The following is an 18,793-nucleotide window of genomic DNA, read 5'->3' as shown; positions in this document are numbered from 1 at the left end:
TAACTTTTCTTGGAGACAGATATGTGCAAATGAGATATTTGCATGTTTGCTAGTGTGAAACCATCAGTACAATTAATTACTTTCAGTCAAATGCCCTAAAAATTCAAATCAAGTTTACACGCTTTATAAAGATGACTTACACCAGCCAAATTAATAGGTACACAGGAATCCTAATGGCATTAGTGTAGTCTTTTATTGCTGTAGCTCATCTTCTTCAAGGGTTAACGTGTTGCGTCTTCAGAGAAGATCCACATGCAACCACATGTTCTTCACAATTCCGTTTCAATTTTCAGTTTGAATTTCAGCCGCTTGTCTTGATGTGAACATGCATTTGGTTTCTGCCATTTGAAAAAAAATCAGGGAGTTGAACATGCCAGTGAGAGTGTCTTTCTACTGATAGTGATAACACACTTATATGTTGATATATTATTATCACATGCTAAATATTCATCCACTGCACATAAACATACAGTATATGAAATGCCTGTAGTAAAATGTGTGTATTACTAATACTAGACATATATTTCCATGGCCATTTGTTTTATCTCATATTTCAAATATGAAAATTCATTATACAGTTTATACATATATATGTATATACATATGAGAACCGTAATTTACTTTATGCTATTGCCATGTCTTTCTACATGTTTACTACCAGGTAATCAGTGACTCAGCAGGAGATATGAATAGTTTGTAATTTTTTTTATTTAAAACTTCATATAACCCATACAGCAAACTGTACAATTTAATTATTCACAGTGAGTTAAAAAGAAAATAATTCAATAGCTTTTCTTTAACATTTTATTGAATTGCCCCAGTGTTTTATTCAGATGTGCATTCTAATCTTCTCTTAACACGTATAGTTACTAGGAAAAAAAAAAAGTCCTCTTTTTTCCCCCTTTGTATTTTTTTATACAAAACCTTACAAAAACTATATTCATAAAAATTCTGCATGTCCATAAAGAAAACCCTGGTTGGCACCAACATATTTATTATATTGTTCGAGAGGTTTTCTGCCAAATGATAAAAGCTATGCAACTAAAAATAAAGGTTTACAGAAAAAAGGCAGACTGTCATGACTGCTGGGAAATCAGAACTCACACACGCCGCTAATGGAACACAGGTTATGTAGCTCACATTTTTGCATTACTTTTCTCTCACATTTCAAACTGTTTTGTGTAAAATGACATATTATTATTCACATTAATTTATAAAAAGATATATTTATATATATTTATATGTATCCAGTAACCAAACTGACTGAACCAGCCAAACCAGAAACCCTGTTGTAATTCCAACTAATTTTGATTAGGATATATATATTTTTCCTTCTTTTCACATATTAGAGAAGTGAAATACAAGCAAACTTAAGTCTTTGAATCACCTGCATGAAAGGCTACAGTACACATGAGGGTAACAGTAATGTAGTATAACCACACATCAGCTGTGGCTGTACTTTAGACCAGGGGCCGTATTCACAAACACTCTAAGAAAGGTCCTAACATTGAACAAATTATTCTAGCTAGAAAATTAAATTAGATTTGTTGATCAAATGGTAATGAAAGGCAAAGCAACATTGATAGCAAAGATGATCGAAATCTAACATGAGCTTAGATACAAGTTTAAAACTGTTTTAAGGGGGAAGTTCGGCTCTATGCTGATGATACAATGCAAGTGAAGAGGCAACCATGGGAGAATGTAGCAGAGCAAAAGAATTCCCTTCTGCAGCACCAGTGAGAGAAGTATGAAAAGCAGCAGTAGCTATGTGTCGCAGTATCTGCTCGCAAAGCTATTTTAAAGGTCCAGTGTGATATAGGAGGGATTATTGGCAAAATTTTAGTGTACTACTCATGAGTATGTAAGTGTATGATTGCTTTAAAACAAAATGGTTTGGCTTTCGTAGCCTTAAAATAAGCTTTTGTTATATTTACGGTCAGGGCCTTGCTTTAGAGAGGCTGCTTCCTCCAGATGACATGTTTCCACAGCAGCTTTACGTTTCATATTTTGAAGGTGAAACTTATTATATAAATGCAACTTGACCTCAACAAAAATAAAGAGGCAGTGGTATGTTGTGGATGTGTTTGCTTCTTTCTGGTATGCATAGGAAAGGAAAGGATGGGAATGGAGATCTCAGTTTGTTGTGGTCTGCAGTTTCATCGTAGGAAGTCACAAATTCTTTAGATCGGTATCAGATGCCCAACATGAAATGATCGTACAGATTTCTTTGATTGTAACTCTTAAACAGTGGTTCTATGCTGTACTGTGACTACCAAGAAAATGCAATATGAAATGTGTGACACAGTCTAATAAAATGTACATGGAATGCCATTATTTGGGTTACACTACACTTGCTTATAACTTTGTCATCTTGTGTCACAGCTATTGGACTTTTTGCCAATATCCAATATGCCGATGCCGTGCTTGGGCCGATAGCTGACACTGATACATTTTTCCCTGTGACCAACTTTTCTGTAGTGAAATGAATATATTTTTTTTTCATCGCGTAAACCTAAACAACATAAAAACTAATAGTTGGATAGAAGGTGCCAGTGTAGAAGTCAAGGATGTAGCAGCCTGTTCAGCGTACTGTTTTAGTCAATAGTCATATGGGCGGATCTTGGCGTGTTTGCCAATATCCAATAATACATTTCAAAGCCAGTATCTGCAGATTCCCACAATATCGTGCATCCCTAGCTGATGACTTTCACCATAGCCTACAGTTTATGTGAGCATTGTAAATTGTGCATGTATCATACCTGACGTCTTAGTCAAGTTCATTAGATCCATGTTGCACAGTGTGACTTATCACGATACGATTGCTGAAATCTCACAGACTGTAGGAGGCCTAACACACTGGACCATTTAATGACTGCACGACATGGTTTTCTTTCTTACTTAAAATTCTTCCTCGCTTTTCCCAGAAGTTGTTCATAGGGGCTCCTTTAACCCTCTTATGACCACCCTGATAATGTTCTATGAGTGACTGCTTCCATCTTTTCTTTCAATATCTGGCAGTTAGTCAACCGTTTAGGAATTACGGTACTGAGAAGCTGAAGTCAATCATGTGTGACGCGCTGGGGAATCATTCTGCGGAAGTCCTGAGGGCTACCGTAATGACAAGTATATGGGCACAGAGCTCTATTTCTCTGCTTTCCAGTATCCATCCATGAGGGTTGTGGGGGGTGCTGTGTCAACCTCAGCTGACATAGGACAAAAGGCGGGGTCACACCGTGGAAAGGTCTCCAGTCCATAATTTTGAATTTATGATAATTAGAAGTACGCAGGCCAAATCCTGTCGGCGATGACAGGATGGTAACAGAAGGGTTAGGGGCAACTATCTTATATATTTTAAGTGATTTTTGTCTTCATTCATTCAAGACTTGTTTTATATTTTTGTCAATTTTAGTATGAACTTCATGAATACGGCCCATGGTCCGAAGTGAATTTTCAAGGAGTAAAGGGGCAGTTACTTGAAATAAAACCCTATTCTATGGGGTTTTCCCATAAATTCTTACAACATTTCTGTTAATTTCTGTTTTATGTTCACCTTGTAGAAATAAACTACCCTTCATAAAAGTATACCAACATATATGTGTTTCCCCCATCTGGATTATAGTAATCCAAAACACCATAATATAATGAATTTCCATTCAATAAATAAACAGATTCTTTTTTTGTGATACAGGGGAAGTAGGACAAAGTGATCTCTAATGAAATAAATAGCATCTTTAACATATTTGACTGTGAACAGGATTAATTAACAGTATAAATTTAGCAAAATACATTTTCTCCTGCTGATCTTATCTACATACTCTACTTTGCAGAAGGGAATCGATAAACAATTATACAATAAATCTCTACCAAACCATTGCTAAATTTTACAGATTGTATTTTCCTTGACCTCATAGTTAGTATTTTTTTTCTTCTTCTTCTTCCGACGTTTTGACAATGGAAACCTCACAGAGGTTTGTCGTTTGTTTGACTCCCTGGTGACAGCAGCTCACAGACTCCGCGAATCTTCGTACGGCATGACATTTGCCTAAGATATACATATTCTCAATAGACACTAAAGTCAACATGAACACAAAATCATTGTCTTTCTTCTGTTTGTCCATCTATTCCCCACATTGTCATTCAGCATGTCCGCACACTACAACACTGGTTACACCAGGTAATGCAAAACATTCTGAGATAACCTTCAAAATCACTTCTCATTTAGAGCCTTGGATAGTTTTTTATTACACTCACTGAAAAAAATATTATTATCCTGCCAAAACGCCTCTGGAATCACGGCTGGAAAAAAGGGTGAAGTAACTGTTCAAAAACTTGTTCAGAACTAATAGTAGAAAATGAGTGGTCTTTTACCCATGGACAAACACCAATATGTGTTTTGATAGATTTGTTTTGATTAAATTAACCCCCAAAACATGGCCTTTAGTTATATGATCCCAGTCCCATTTTATCTCAGTAATTTAAAATCCATTATTAATTGCAGATATTAGCACACATACCTGTTATTCTCCACCATGTCATTGTTCTTTTTTCATCAGCCCAATGTTGAAAACAGAACTTTTAGAACAAATGTACATAATTGTTTGACAGTTCAATAATTAAACTTTTTGAGCTCAGGGCCAAAAGATCAGAAAGGTTAACCAGTAAGCCTGAGTCATACTGTGTTGCCTGACACTTTAGATAATTGTTGCTCAGCCAAACTTAGTCTCACACCATTTTCCGTGTATGCTTCGGCAAAAGAGATATTGAATTTACTTTTCATAAGAGGTCAGTAGTAGCACAAGAGACTGAGGTAATCAAAATAAAATGGAGAAAATGTTTGGTCCGACATTTGACGATTCAATGTCTTCATGGATGTGGGGACGACTAATCATCGATGGCAAAAGATGATGGTGTCCATCACACAAAAACAATCTCTGTCTGCAGCATGAAAGTGTGATTAGCATTTATGTTGCTAATCACATTTTAAAGTGTCACACAACTCAGTAATAACCAGGCTTTAGACTCTTTTAAATGCTTTCAATTACTTTGTTGACAATGGTTTTAGGTTAGGTGGTTTGACACTGGCAACTGTGCCAAACACAATGATCCTCTATTGCAGGATCCTTTGATAGTAATCCTATTTAAAACACTGCAGTACTTTGCATGGTGCATGGTGTTTTTTCTGAAAAACTATTTGCTGTTGAATGGATGAATCTTTGGCAATGATTAAAATTCAATCCTGTTCAAAAAAAGTAAAGAAAATCAAATAATCCATGGTTCAACCATCGTCTTTTACTATTTTGTGTGTCACTTCACATGAATCTCATCTTTAACAAACTTACTGCCAAACTGTTATGTCTCAACTCTTTTGTTTCCAACCCAACAAGACTCAACCCAACACACTTTCATAAACATTCCTGTGGACCAAACTTTCAAAGGATCCTTTATCTTATCCTGCAGCCTCTAACTCAAAAATACCCATCAACTGTAAGCCTATAGACAACATGTTTGAGGTAACATTATTTTCTGCTGTCAAATGCCATCCAGGAGTTTGTGTGTAGATCAACAGGACAAAGGTAATAATCATTTTCATGTGTGCCAAAACTAAACTTCAATGAAAGCTCATATTCCTTGTCCTTTTACATATATATCTGTAATTTATTGCCATTCTCATCAAGATTGCTTCAGTCCAATAAAATTCGGTCTTTTTAGTGATTGAGTGTTCCTTGAAATTTCTCATTTTCTTTTTTGTTTTTGTTTTGCGCACGTAAACATCAGACTCAAGACTAATTATTATGGGTGTTACTCTTTTCCCAGGGCCTCCGCCAATTTCTCGAATCTCTCGTGGGTTTGGATTACAGTGGCAAATGTGGTCATACCTGTGTGGCTGATGCTGCCATTTTCAGTTGCCCATGTTTGGTTAGTGTCCCAAAATCACTGTGGTTAATGGTGTATCTGGTGATGGCGTCTAGGCCATTGTCTCTACTCTCTGGCACTGTCCCTGACACGTTACTCATGAGGTTCTTGCCCTGGGGGGAGTACATTGTCATGGGAACACAGGAGTCATCCCAGTGCTGCAGCTCATGTTGTCCTTTCCTGGGAGTCGTCGGTCGTTGTAGGCGTGCATGTTTATCACCGCATCCGTCTTCACCATGGCTGGGGGCTGGGGCCTGTGTTTCACCCGCCTCTCGCAGGTGAACGACAGTCTGATCTCGTCCACCATGGCGCTGCACAAAGACCTCTGGGCAAAAATGGGGGAAGCGGGGAGGAGAGAAAGAGGGAGAAGAGGGGAAAGGGATGGGGGGTAAATGCCTTAGCTTTAAGTTGTTCTGACAGCAGAGAGTGTCAACAGTCCAAAGAGCACAAAACACATTAGAAAATAACATCCATGTTGAGTTCATGCCAGTCTGTGTGTGTGTGTGTGTGTGTGTGTGTGTGTGTGCGCGCTCATGCGTCTGTAGCTATCAGCAATGTCAAATGGGAGCACCACCACATGAAGCCTGCACACACTTCATTACTGTTGCTTTGTAAGGAAGAGTGAGGTGCATCCACATGCATGCCAATACTCTGTTAGCATGAGTCACATTAGTAATAATTTACAGTAACAGCTTCGTTGTATTCTGACATCACTAATGACTAATAATGGATACATTTTTATGGTCCAGTTTGCAGTTATGCCAGTAAATGTTGTGGTGCAATGGCCACTAGTACTCCTTGGGTTTAGCCAATGGCATGCTAATCCTTTATAGCAAAAACTGAAAGCCATGACAAGAGCACTTCTTTTGTTTAGAGGCTATTAGGGGTGAGAATCACAAAGTAGCTCACGACGCGATACGATACACGGTCCACGATACCAATAATATCACGATACAACAATTCTGTGATAATTAATATATTGCAAGACAATCATATAGCAATACATCACGATATCTGTCTAACTGAAGTAAACAAAATAACTGTGAAAAGTTAAAGGAGGAGGATTTTTCACAACATACTGTAGAGAACAGAAGTGCATTAAGTCTTTATAAAGGGCATCTCTTAATGTAAATTTTCTCTTCCATTATAAAATATCAGTATTTGCTCTGGGGTATCAATTATCGTATTGCACAAGGAAGGACGAATATATTTCACCAGATCTATGTTTTGACCCACCCCTAGAGGCTATGTTGTAAGCATCTATACTACAGTATATGACTGAATTTGATACAATTTAATTCAATGCAATACAACTCTCTTTCAGTGTGAACAATGATATCTGATTTGAAATACAAATAAGTTGACCCTTTCACTGCTTACCTTCAAACAGACATTCCATAAAAGACCAGCAAAATGTATTCTTTTCATTTTACAACAAAAAATAACTCACTGCAGGTTCACGGCTAAGAACTATCAGAACTATCGACTTATTGTGTTAACGTAAAGTAAAAAACAAACAAAAAAACCCATGAGGCCTAATGTTTGAGCAAACATTTTTGACATTTAAAAATATAAAGTGAAGTCTGTCTGACGCACTCATGCCTATGGAATTAAAATAAAACAACATTTCAGAGACATCCATTTTTTCATTTTGTAATGTCTTAAATGCTTTGGCAAAATCTCTTCAACTGGAGAAGTAAGGTAACGGGACAGTAAGATGCAGATTAAACATCTCACGAGCATGGCAGGTCTTGCAAGAGTTGCTTGCAAGCAAAATTACACTGTGAGCCTTGTGAATCTCGGGAGAAACTTTGTTAAGAATTCGAAGTGACAGAATCAGGAACAGCAGCAAAGCAGCTCCAATAAACAATCAGTAAAAATCTGTACAAAAGTCTGTGTACCGACGTATTTGCATCTATCTCTTCATGACCTGTTACTGATTTGTATGCAGTCAATTTCAAACCTCTGATGAGCAACATTTCTACTGAAATTTAGATATCATGACATTTTACATGTGATCTATAGAGACACATACCTGCTCACGCTCTGCAGTCTTCCGTAGTTTGTAGACGAATTCAGCAATCGCCACAAAAACAGACAGCACTAAGCCAGAGGCTAGCACGATGAATATACCACCCAGGTTCTGGATCCCCATGGGGCCCGTGTCATGTTGCTCCTCAGCCAAGCAGCTGCTCCCACTCCACCACTTCTCCTTGAGCATGTGTAGGCGCCCATCCTCCAAGATGTTAAGGATTGCAATGCTGATTTTGTCTCTGTATGGAGAACCTGGAAGCAACATAAGGCCTGTTTTACTTTGGAGAAAAAGCGCCAGCTGGAATCTGTGATTATAGGGTTCATAAATGCGTTGTGGCATGCAGTCTGACTAGTACCAAAAATAAAAGCTGCTGCTTTGTTTAGAAGCAAAATCTCACTCTCATACTCCAAAAACCAACACATCTCTTATAAAACAGACTTCAGTTTATTATTTTTATGTTACTATAGTTCTGAAACATATCTGTAGGCTGTCTGCATGTCTTACCAAGGGGGGTGCCGATGCCATAGCCTTTGCTGTCAATGAGTCCTCCCACCTGCGTCAGGTTGCAATTTCTCCTGGTGATGTAATCAATAGTGGTGGACTCCATAATGAGGGCATAGTCTGACTTCAGCACCCTCTGAATTCCATCCTCGATAGACTTCACCAGTGATGTGCTTGGTCTGCTGCTCATGAAGGCCCACATCTTCTCAAAAGTGGAAACCTTAGATTTCTGAAAGGGATGGAAAATAAGGAAAATAAAATCCCTTTGAACCTCATTTGTTCCATCTCTCTTGCAACAGAAAGGGGGAAGAAATTCTTGAGAAAGAAATACAAAAATGTGATGTTTTTACCAACTAGGAATAGTTGGGCATCGATCCATGTCTTTCAAAACTCATAGCCCAAGGTGTTAAAGCTGAAATCTAAAACTGCTATGAAATCTTGCTTGGCTCTCATGAAGTGCAGAATAACTGACAGTGCACCTACTGTATATGAAACATTAAATATCTGCAGACTTTCACAAAGAATACACAACAATTGTAACATTTGACACAATTCATGATCATATTCTTTTGATTCACAGGATTATTCCCACAGATAAGGGGAATGGACAGTTCAAGCAAATATGATATTAGAATATTTGACAGGTTTATTTGTTGAATATCTAAATATTCTTAACTCCAGCTCATGAGTGCTAGTGAAGGTCATGCAGGGTGCACAGCATGTTGAGCTCCAAGGTGCAGCTAATGAGATGCATTCATAAACCCTGGCGATATTTCATCACTTCTGCTGGATCAACAGCTCGCTGAATGTAGAGGAGTAGCTTCAAGATGCATTCAAGAAACCTCTTAAATTTCATTACTTATGCAAAAATACATTACTGCTGCTACTACCTTGATGAACCGCAAATTAGTCATATAAATGTTATGTTTATCAATGCAGTCGTTCATAAAAAAAAAAATCAGTTTTATATCTTCATGAATAATCACATTAATTGATCGACTTTTAATAATCAAACAATACTGAAATAAAGGAATAGCTATGTTAACGCCTATTACACTGTTACAGCATTAAACAAGAGTAAATTGAAGCTTTGTGCAAATCTGTTCTCATGAGTGCAGCAATAATAGGATGCCTCTCCATTAGTCTTGCATCAGGCAATGTGGTATTTCATGCAATTTCATATGAGGTCACATTTATGCCATGTCTAATCCTAGATAATTACTGTCTAAAGACTTTAAGCCATTTCAAATTATAAAATATGCTCTTATAAGAAGCCCCTCATTATGTTTAACTCCAGTACAAATACAGCATTTGTTAGTTAAATCTGTGAATGTCATCAAACCTTGAAAACACCTATTAGGATGTGTTACAAGTATCGCAAAGTTGTCATCTTTCTTAACCTCTCTAATTAGTTTGTTGGATTTGGAATAAAATAAAATGGATGGAACTTGGTACATGGGATGTTGGTTTGCATTGTAACATTGTTTGCATTGTAACAATGTGTAACAAAATGTCTCATGAGTGTAAAATGGTTGACAATGACATCCAGCAATTTCTCACAGAGTGTGAAAACATCTCTTTGGAGGCAGTTGACTTGCTTACATTGTGTCGCAATGTGCGCACATGTCTAACAAAACAACAACATCATAGTGGTAAATACTGATATGCCTCGGAGGTTTTCAGATTGTTCCTAGCCCCACCGTCTGTAGCAACGGAGTTGATAAAGTGGCTAAATATAACCAGCATAATCCAGCATCACCAACATAATCCTGGACTGTTCTCACCCAGTAAATTGTCTGTTTGAACTGCTGCCTTCTGGGAGGCGCTGCAGGTCCATTCAGGGCCCACTCTCCCAGACTGAACTAATCATGCATATTGGAGTTGTGCAATACACTGTTCTTTCTTTGTTCAGTTCTTTGAACCGCTACTCATTTTTGAAATTTATTTAACTGTTGCTGATATTTATGTCGAGCTGCGTGTTGTTTTTGTATTTTATCGTTGATCTTTTTTTTAACCACTGAGCGTTGTACTTGACTTCCGTTGTGCAGCTGTGCAATGTCAATAAAGGCATTCGATTTGCTGAGGCCAGCCCTAAGGACGTCCTCCCATCCCATAATACACAGTACATCTAAAAGTGTTAAAGTAACACCAAAAGAGTCAATTTAATTAAATGTATTGTACTTGGGGAAATTCATCTATTGTTGCATCATACTGTTGTACTGTTGTACTGTGATTTATATACACATTAAAGCACTCTAGCGATGTTAAAGTAACAATAAAAGAGTCATTTTACCTCAAATCCCACTTGTATCTTACTTAAATCTTGTCCTAATTAGAATTGTTTTTTAATTGACAACACTGCAAAATGTACTGTGTAGCAGAAAACACAGGTATGTCCTAGTCCAGTGGTTCTCAAACGTTTTATACCAAGTACCAGCTGAGAAAATATTCAGCCCTTGAAATAACACCAACTTTAAAATACAATGGTGTAAATAGATAAAGTCAGCTACAGATTTTTGACAGGATGCAGATTTATTCCATGTTCAATACTATATCATCCCCCTCCTCTTCCTCACATATGCTTCACATATACTTCATTAAGATAAAGTGAGAGATAATAATACTATTTTTTTTATTTGTTTCATTTTCTACGCATTCCAGTCAAAATTCCTCAGCTCCACTCTCATCACATACCCTGATATTATACAGTAGAACAGTTCTTCTGATTTTCCTCCAAGTACCACCAGAGGAAGCTCACGTACCACTGGTAGTAAACCTACCACAGTTTGAGAACCATGTATCTCGTCATCCGATTTGAGGTGTAACAGGTGATGTTCTCACATGTTGAATTTCACAGTCAATCTCACATTAGCTTCCATTAGTTACCAGTTAGAGACAGGATGTGCCAGAAGTTGCACCAATAATTCACACAAGGTTATCATGAGGAATAAGCGTGTGAACAGAGTCGGCCCAAAGCCCAAGTGAACTAAGGGCCTGCTAAGGGCACTGTGACCACCACGGGCCCCCCTAGAGCATTTGATTTAAGAAAAGGCTCGATCATATCAGTATATCTCTTAGTATTTTGCCATTTTGAATACTCAGTGAAAATCAACACAAACCATTCTTCTGAGATTGCTACCATTTAAGATTAAAGCTAATATAAGGGTAAGAACATGCTGGGCTGATTATTATTATTGCTGTTGATAAAGGGCCCCAAAATCATGGGTGTGTGATATTGTGTGTGAGTAAGGATTCAGAATGCACCTGAATGGGCGTGGAAAAAAGAAAGGTTTGCTGTGGGAGGAATGACAAACCAAGGAGACATTTCTACACCAGTTCATCCATTACAAGGCAGTCAGATGAAGAAATCAAGTTTAGAAATTGCAAACAAACTGGAACAAAAGCCTACAGGCAAACATTTGTCAGAAGTGGATTTTTGCTGTAAAACATAACCACTCTACCCACTGTTTTTCTCGAAACAGGTATTCTTGTGTTGATGTTACAAAGCCACATCTGGCTCATAACTAACCATCTGTTTTATGTTGGCAAGTTCTCTGCAAGTCTCTTGTGAAGCTACAAATCATATCACATTTAAGGTGATTCGAAGCAAAACACAGTCTGTCTCGTGCACTATCGTGTTGCAAGTCTAAGACCGAATCCACCCAGAAACATACATCTCCAGAGCCTTTATGTACTCCCTGTGCTCTGCAGCATTTATCAAGCTTCTCTGCCTCACTGAGTCGACATCATTAAGCCTTTCTGTGAGAGCGAGAGGGAGCAGAGGGCACTTGAGCCCTGCAGCTTTGATGAGGTAATTAGACACCTGTGTCTCCTTCTATTTATGATGCGATAATCACAACGACAGTTTATCAAAGTTCACAGAATGATCTAAAATACATTCCCTTTGCACAGCTATTCAGGGGAACTGATGGTTGATTTCTTTTCAAAAAGGGTCAACGAGTTGAGTTGAATCCAGGCTCCCTATTCATCATCGCACCACATTTAATATTCATGCAATTGCAGTGTAATAAGTAAGCAATCTTATATTATTGTGTGGGAATTTAACTATAACATTATTATTATAATTTTTTTTAAATTAGCCCAATGGAGTTCAGTTCTAACGCACCACTATTGTTTTTAAACGCACATGATATCAGCAAATATCCCTAACCCAATTACATGATCAAACCTGGGGATCCAGTACTAAACAACATTCAGCAAATTCAACAATGCTGCATAAAATATTCATGAGCGCAGCTACAGTTTGGGGGGGAGGGGGCATAGGAATCCATCTTTCTTTTTTTTCTGAATGTCGTAAACTTATGAACCTCAATATAAATGTGTAGTGTTTTCATTTTCTCACTTGGAGAAACTGTAACTCTGTTACATGTGTTATTCAGCACCACAGCAGCAGCAGCAGCAGCAGAAGCTGCAGCATCTATTTCTCAAAATAATAAAATAAAGTGGAAAAACCCTGCAGGCAAACGCTGAAACTTCGGAATAAAAAAATCATTATGGAGGAACACATCAAACAGTGTGGAGAAGTGGAGAAGCTGAGGAATTTGCCTTTGCTGTGGGACCTAAGATCTAACTGGGGGGGAAATAAATAAATAAATGGATATAGAAAGAAGTGCTATAGAATCTTTTTTTTTTTTTTTTAAGTCTACTTAAAACCTCAAGATTCAACCTCCTGCCATGTTTAACACATATATTTTACAATATTATTACTGTGTGTGTGTTATAGCATGACTGTTATTGTACAGTGTATGCACTTCATCCAATAATAAAATACCTAATAAAGTTTTTTAATATATAAAACATTAATTAAAAGCTTCAGCTTCAGAAGTTGGCTCCGACTATGACTTAAATGATTGAGAAGTGTCACACTGACATTTAAAAGCGTGACTCAACAGTACTAACGCTCGTACAGTACCTTGAAGAAGCCCATGGTGGCGCCGTCTTTGACAACACCATATTCAATCTTAGTCTGCTTGGCGATGTCATCAGCTGAGTCCACGGCCGAGTCCATTCTTGCCACGGTGAGAAATGCTGCTAAATTAGCTGTGTAGGACGATATAATGATCAGCGTGAAGAACCACCATATGCCACCAATGATCCTGGTCGACAGCGCTTTTGGCATCAGCTCTGAGCCTGTGGGCAAAACAAAATGAGAGAGTACAAAGCAGTTAGTTAGACAAAACTGCACCTGCCAACATTGTAAGTTCATTTAACGTTCAGAAACATGGTCGCTTGTATTTTCTAGAATTTGATTTCACTGACAGACCAATCACAAACCCCTGGTGAGCTAAGGGTGGGCTTAATGTGACGACGACAGAGAAGTGATGTCCAACATGGCAGCCACCAAAGAGCGGCTGTCTTTCAATTTGGCTGTTTCTTCCATTTTAAACGTCTTGCTCCACGAAGCTCCTCTGGGCAAAAGTTGTTCAATGGCATTACTAGACATCCTTTTGGGCACCCCTGTATATTTTCATGATTTTCCTTTATAAATCATTGGTTGTTTGGATAATAAATTTTAGTTAAATATATCATATAGGAGACAAACACAGTGATATTTGAGAAGTGAAATAAAGTTTCACTTCACTGAAATAAAGTTAAAGTAAATAGCAGGAGTGAGCACTTTACAGTCTGACAAGAGGCTGTCCATTGGCGGGATAAGCGAGATAACGTGACATTGTTTCAAGCTTTCTCTCTGCAGTAGTCAGCAGTGACCATGTGTCAATACCTCATACAACAAAACTTCAAAATCCTTGTTTATCCCTTTAAATATAGACTCTATTAATGTTAGAGGGTTTTTTCCTATCGCCAAAGTCAAGTTGGGAAATGGTTCATGGATTAAAAACAATCTCATGTGAGATGAATACCTCCATCCATCCATCCTCCCTCTTAAGTGGACTATATCACTCTCATCAACACGTTACATTATAGTGGCTCTATTAATGAATGTTAATTCACTATTCCTTTTTTAACTTGTTACATGCAATGGAAAGAACTACATTTCACACAGGTTTCCTACTATATATCTATTGTGTCCAAAGACTTTCTAGATAAACGCATTGGTGTATTTTGCAAACAAATCATCAGTCAGGATAAATCAATGTAAAAAGGAAAGGAAAGTCAAGACATACAGTATGATCCTATTGTATATCAGAGTGACAATACTGCTCTGAATCAGCCTTGACTTTGAGTGGTCCTCTGCTGAGTTAATACTATGTTTACAGTGGCACACTGACTGGTACTAAAGTTACTTTATATCTCATCTCTGACAACCTTTAAAATACCCTTGTGCTTTGTGCAGTCGGTTACTTTACTGAGAAGATTTATGAGGCCAATTCTGAAGAGTAACAAGCCCACAGAAGGGGGGCAGAGTGGTCAGCTCTTTAACCTCTCCCACCAAATTTGATTGGATTTGTCCTTTGTGGTTTGACAAAGACTGCTGCGTGGTTCCAAACCAGGGAAGACAGTAGCATCGCTTAATTCACTGTGACTTCAGAGAGGGAAGATCCCGATGCATTCTCCGGTTGCACTAAAAATGAAGTGAGGCAATGGGTAACTCAATTGAATTCCACGCTATAAAGCCCTGTTGTCAGCAGGGAACTGCACATGGTGCTGCATCAGAGGACTAATAAATACAAACAGCAGATCAGTCATGTTGTGCCAGGGAAATAAACCAATGTCAAAACATGGTACATTTCCTCGAAGAGGCACTTGTGTCATGTTCTTTTACGGGAGACGATAGTGACACTGTTTTAGAGAACCAAACATAACATATCTCACCGACAGCTGCACTCATTCGCACAGATGCTGCGAGTTGTGTACAGTGATACATACTTTTACAAAACGTACAAATACTGTCTTTATGGATTTTTCTAAGTAGAGTTTTTTTTTATCACCAGAGAGATTCTCAGTGGGAGTTTTGAATGCTTAAACTTATAAACTGTATATATATATATACATATATATATATATATATATACATATATATATTCAAAGCTGCAGTGTGTAACTGCAAAGATTGTTATTGTGAACAGAAAATGCACCATTATTTGTATGCTGCGTTCTTACCTTTACTTTACTACACATCATTGCTATTGGCCCCATTTGCCTTGATACAAAATGAATCACTTCTACCATGCTGAGAAATACAGAGAAATATAAACATTTGTTTACATTAAAGCTACACACTAGGTTTTAAACAGTTTCATTCTGAGTCCGGGGAACTGTGTTACCAATGTGTTTACCTTTAATCCCTTATCTCCAATGAAGGACAATCTTAACGCTTCAGCATACCAAGACATTTTGGACAATACTATGCTTCCAACTTTGTGACAACCATTTGAGGTAGATCCTTTGTCCTTTTCCAACATGACTGTGCCCCAGTGCGTGTGATGTGGAAGAACTTGACTGACCCGCACATAACCCTGACCTCAACCCCATCGAGCACCTTTGTGATCTCGTCCAACATCAGTGTCTGACCTGATACACACTCTACAGAATGAATGACAAACACAAATTCCCATAGAAACACTTCAAAATCTAGAGGAAAGACTTCAAATTAGTGTGCAAGCTGTTATAGCTGCAACAGGGACCAACTCCATAATACTAAAGTACTGTATATGTATTTGAGTATGTTATTTCAGTCCCTGTTGGTGTAAGATGTCCTTATACTTGCGTCTATATAGTCTATGTGAGAAGATTGCTCTAAAAAGTGATCACTCGAAGATCGCGACAGATAATGTACACTTTGTGTTTAAGGTCCAATATGCAAGCAGTGTTATCACAGCTGAGCACAAATGTTTGACTAAAACAAAAGTAATTGCGATATGTAAGCTAACAGAGCTATTCTGAAAATAAACGTGAAACATAACGTATGCATCAAGGTACTTTCATGTTAAGGGGGACGAGGCGCAGCCTTGGAGTCTTTTAGGACCCATAGAACAAGATTTCTTTTTTAGAAGTAAATCCGGAGGTTTGCCTTCAGTAAGACACTGTGAAGTACTTTTTTGCCAGTTTACAGCAGCTTGTTAATAAATGTGTTTATGGCTGCATTCAAGTGAAAGTTGTAAACCTGTCATCACGCCATGCACACTATATAAAGGACATTCTGAAGACATAATCTCTCTACTTACATATTTAATGCTGCCTTTAATATTAAAAAAGTTGAGTTGAGGAAAACTGTCACATTTTTAACTCTAGCTAGAATTCTACTTGTGTGTAGTCTTGTGATTTATGTATCAAGCTGAATATGGAGATTTGGGGGTTTGTATCCATATATCACTTTTCTAGTCTTGATGATCACTCAAAGCTGCTTTACACTACAGTTTTGCCATTCACCCATTCACTCATTCACTCACACATTTATACAGCATATGTGCAGCACATTTTCAATCACACATCTTTCATACCAATTCACACACTGCCAGCACAGCCATCAGGAGCAACATGGGGTTTGATTCAATTATTATTACAGCGCTGTTACAAGAATTAAATGTGAGTTAATTTATAGTTCATGTCTGTGGCCACTATTCCTAAAAGATTGACGTGTGTTTCATTAGTCTGATGCTGCAACGCTCCTGTTTTCAGACTGATGGGAGGAAAGGTTTTCTTTTAGGAGTGGATTCAGTGGTGCACTGTGCTAAATATGATGCTCAAGCAATGAGTAACTCGCCAACTTAACATGAGAGAAGTGGGTTTTCCCATGAGAACTATTACCTGCTCTTAGCATTTTCTCAATAGCACCGTCACACAAAAACTGCCTTTCAAAGCTCACAGCTTTCATAGTTGTTAATTGCTTTTTTAAATAATAACTCTTGTGATGGCAATGCTAATGTTCATTACATCCGAAGGAAATCTCGATCTGAATCACAAGATGGGGCACAGATATAAATTCGGTCTATTGAATACGGAAAGATTTCCTCGCAGATGAGATAAATAAACAAAATAAAGACTATGATCTTCTAAGTTTGAAACTACAAGTGATAATCTCACAGAGAATGAGACAATTGGGAATAAATTACCGCTGATAAGTCAAAAATATTTTCAAAAACTATTTTATATGGGGAAACCAATTTATGTAAAATGATCAAACATATGTTTGTTGTACAAGCTGTGAACGGCACAAAGTGTTTGCTTTTTCACCTCCTCATATTTTGTGTCCTTTGTGTTATCTATGACACCTCCCTCCTACAGACAAGCTGCTAGATGTTTTTTGATCCCCCTCAAACACGCCATTTGCATTTTAAACATGTCAAGGAAATGGCTCCCATCTCAGCTGCTGTCACTGCTTGTGTTTTTGTGACACAAACACAGTGAACATTGCTGCAGATAGCAGGGAGCAGCATGTGCTACAAGCCACTGTAGGACAAATGGGCATCACAGGAAGTCGGAATCTGTCTTTGTCAGATGTAAACCTGGATAATTTGTGTTTTACGTCACAATATCAAGTTATTGTACAGACGTCAAGTTTATGTAGTAAGAGTTGCACAGCATGACAAGCACTGTGGGAAAGTCTTAGGTTATTTTCCAACATTTCTCTTGGAGAGTGGCCTTGCTGATGTAAATATTTAGATTGTATCTCCGTCAAATACTGTGATCTCAAAGATTAACCTTTAGAGAATCTCTCTGAATCAGCCTACAACATACAGAGAGTGGCTCACAATATTGTCAATGATCCTAACCATTGAAACACTCTCAGTGCCTCAGCTCATCCTTATACTTAATGAACAACTTAAATCAAGGTCAAACACATGGTAAAAAGACTTCTCTTTCTTTGCTGTGATCAGTTGATCATGTCGCCAGTGTGTAACGAGTTGTGATTGTTTTGTGTTTTATTATCATATGCTCTATGTGACATTGCTAATGGAGCTGCTGTGGCAAACAAAGGTGCAAGAAAAGATGTTTGTCAGAAATAAAAGTGTTTATCTTTCACAGCAGCAACAGCTGTAACCAGTGACATTAATGAAGATTTTACTCCATTTAGATGTAAAAGAGCTAGCATCTTTCACTGTTAAATTGTGAAGGAGAGATCTCACAAAATACACTTTAACCTGTAGAGATTTATATTTTTAATACTGAATACATTTTCGGGTTAATAATAAAGAGATATCATTAGAACATTGGTGAAATAACAAATCTAGTGGTGGACTAACACTTTTGCACAGTAGTGCCCATAATATGCTCATATTTATGACACCGATACATGAACTTTGTGTTATCACTGTAATCAAGAGCGTTTCCTTTTTCTTTTTTTATTCAGGAAACCATGAATAGGAGCTGATTAGCAGCTGCTTCACTCTGCGACTATAGATATGGGAAACACAGGAGCTC

The 18,793-nt window shown here is 37.8% G+C and overlaps 1 protein-coding gene across 1 annotated transcript in view; it reads right to left on the bottom strand.

The window, feature by feature from the left end:
- Nucleotides 1-2,507: 2,507 nt before the first annotated feature.
- The window catches only part of grik3 (glutamate ionotropic receptor kainate type subunit 3), a 124,827-nt gene continuing 108,541 nt past the window's right edge, over nt 2,508-18,793 (bottom strand). Inside the window, exons 13-16 of the mRNA XM_058647563.1 lie at nt 13,383-13,600; nt 8,453-8,678; nt 7,949-8,199; nt 2,508-6,236 (exon numbers count right to left, since the gene is read on the bottom strand). Of these exons, the coding sequence (XP_058503546.1) occupies nt 5,871-6,236; nt 7,949-8,199; nt 8,453-8,678; nt 13,383-13,600 (1,061 nt within the window). The 3' untranslated portion in view covers nt 2,508-5,870. The remainder of the gene's footprint in view (nt 6,237-7,948; nt 8,200-8,452; nt 8,679-13,382; nt 13,601-18,793) is intronic.

Source organism: Solea solea, chromosome 13 (genome assembly GCF_958295425.1).
Source record: "Solea solea chromosome 13, fSolSol10.1, whole genome shotgun sequence".
Classification (NCBI taxonomy): Eukaryota; Metazoa; Chordata; class Actinopteri; order Pleuronectiformes; family Soleidae; genus Solea; species Solea solea.
The sequence above is the reverse complement of the archived record's forward strand: the minus strand, read 5'-3'. Positions and strand labels throughout refer to the sequence as shown.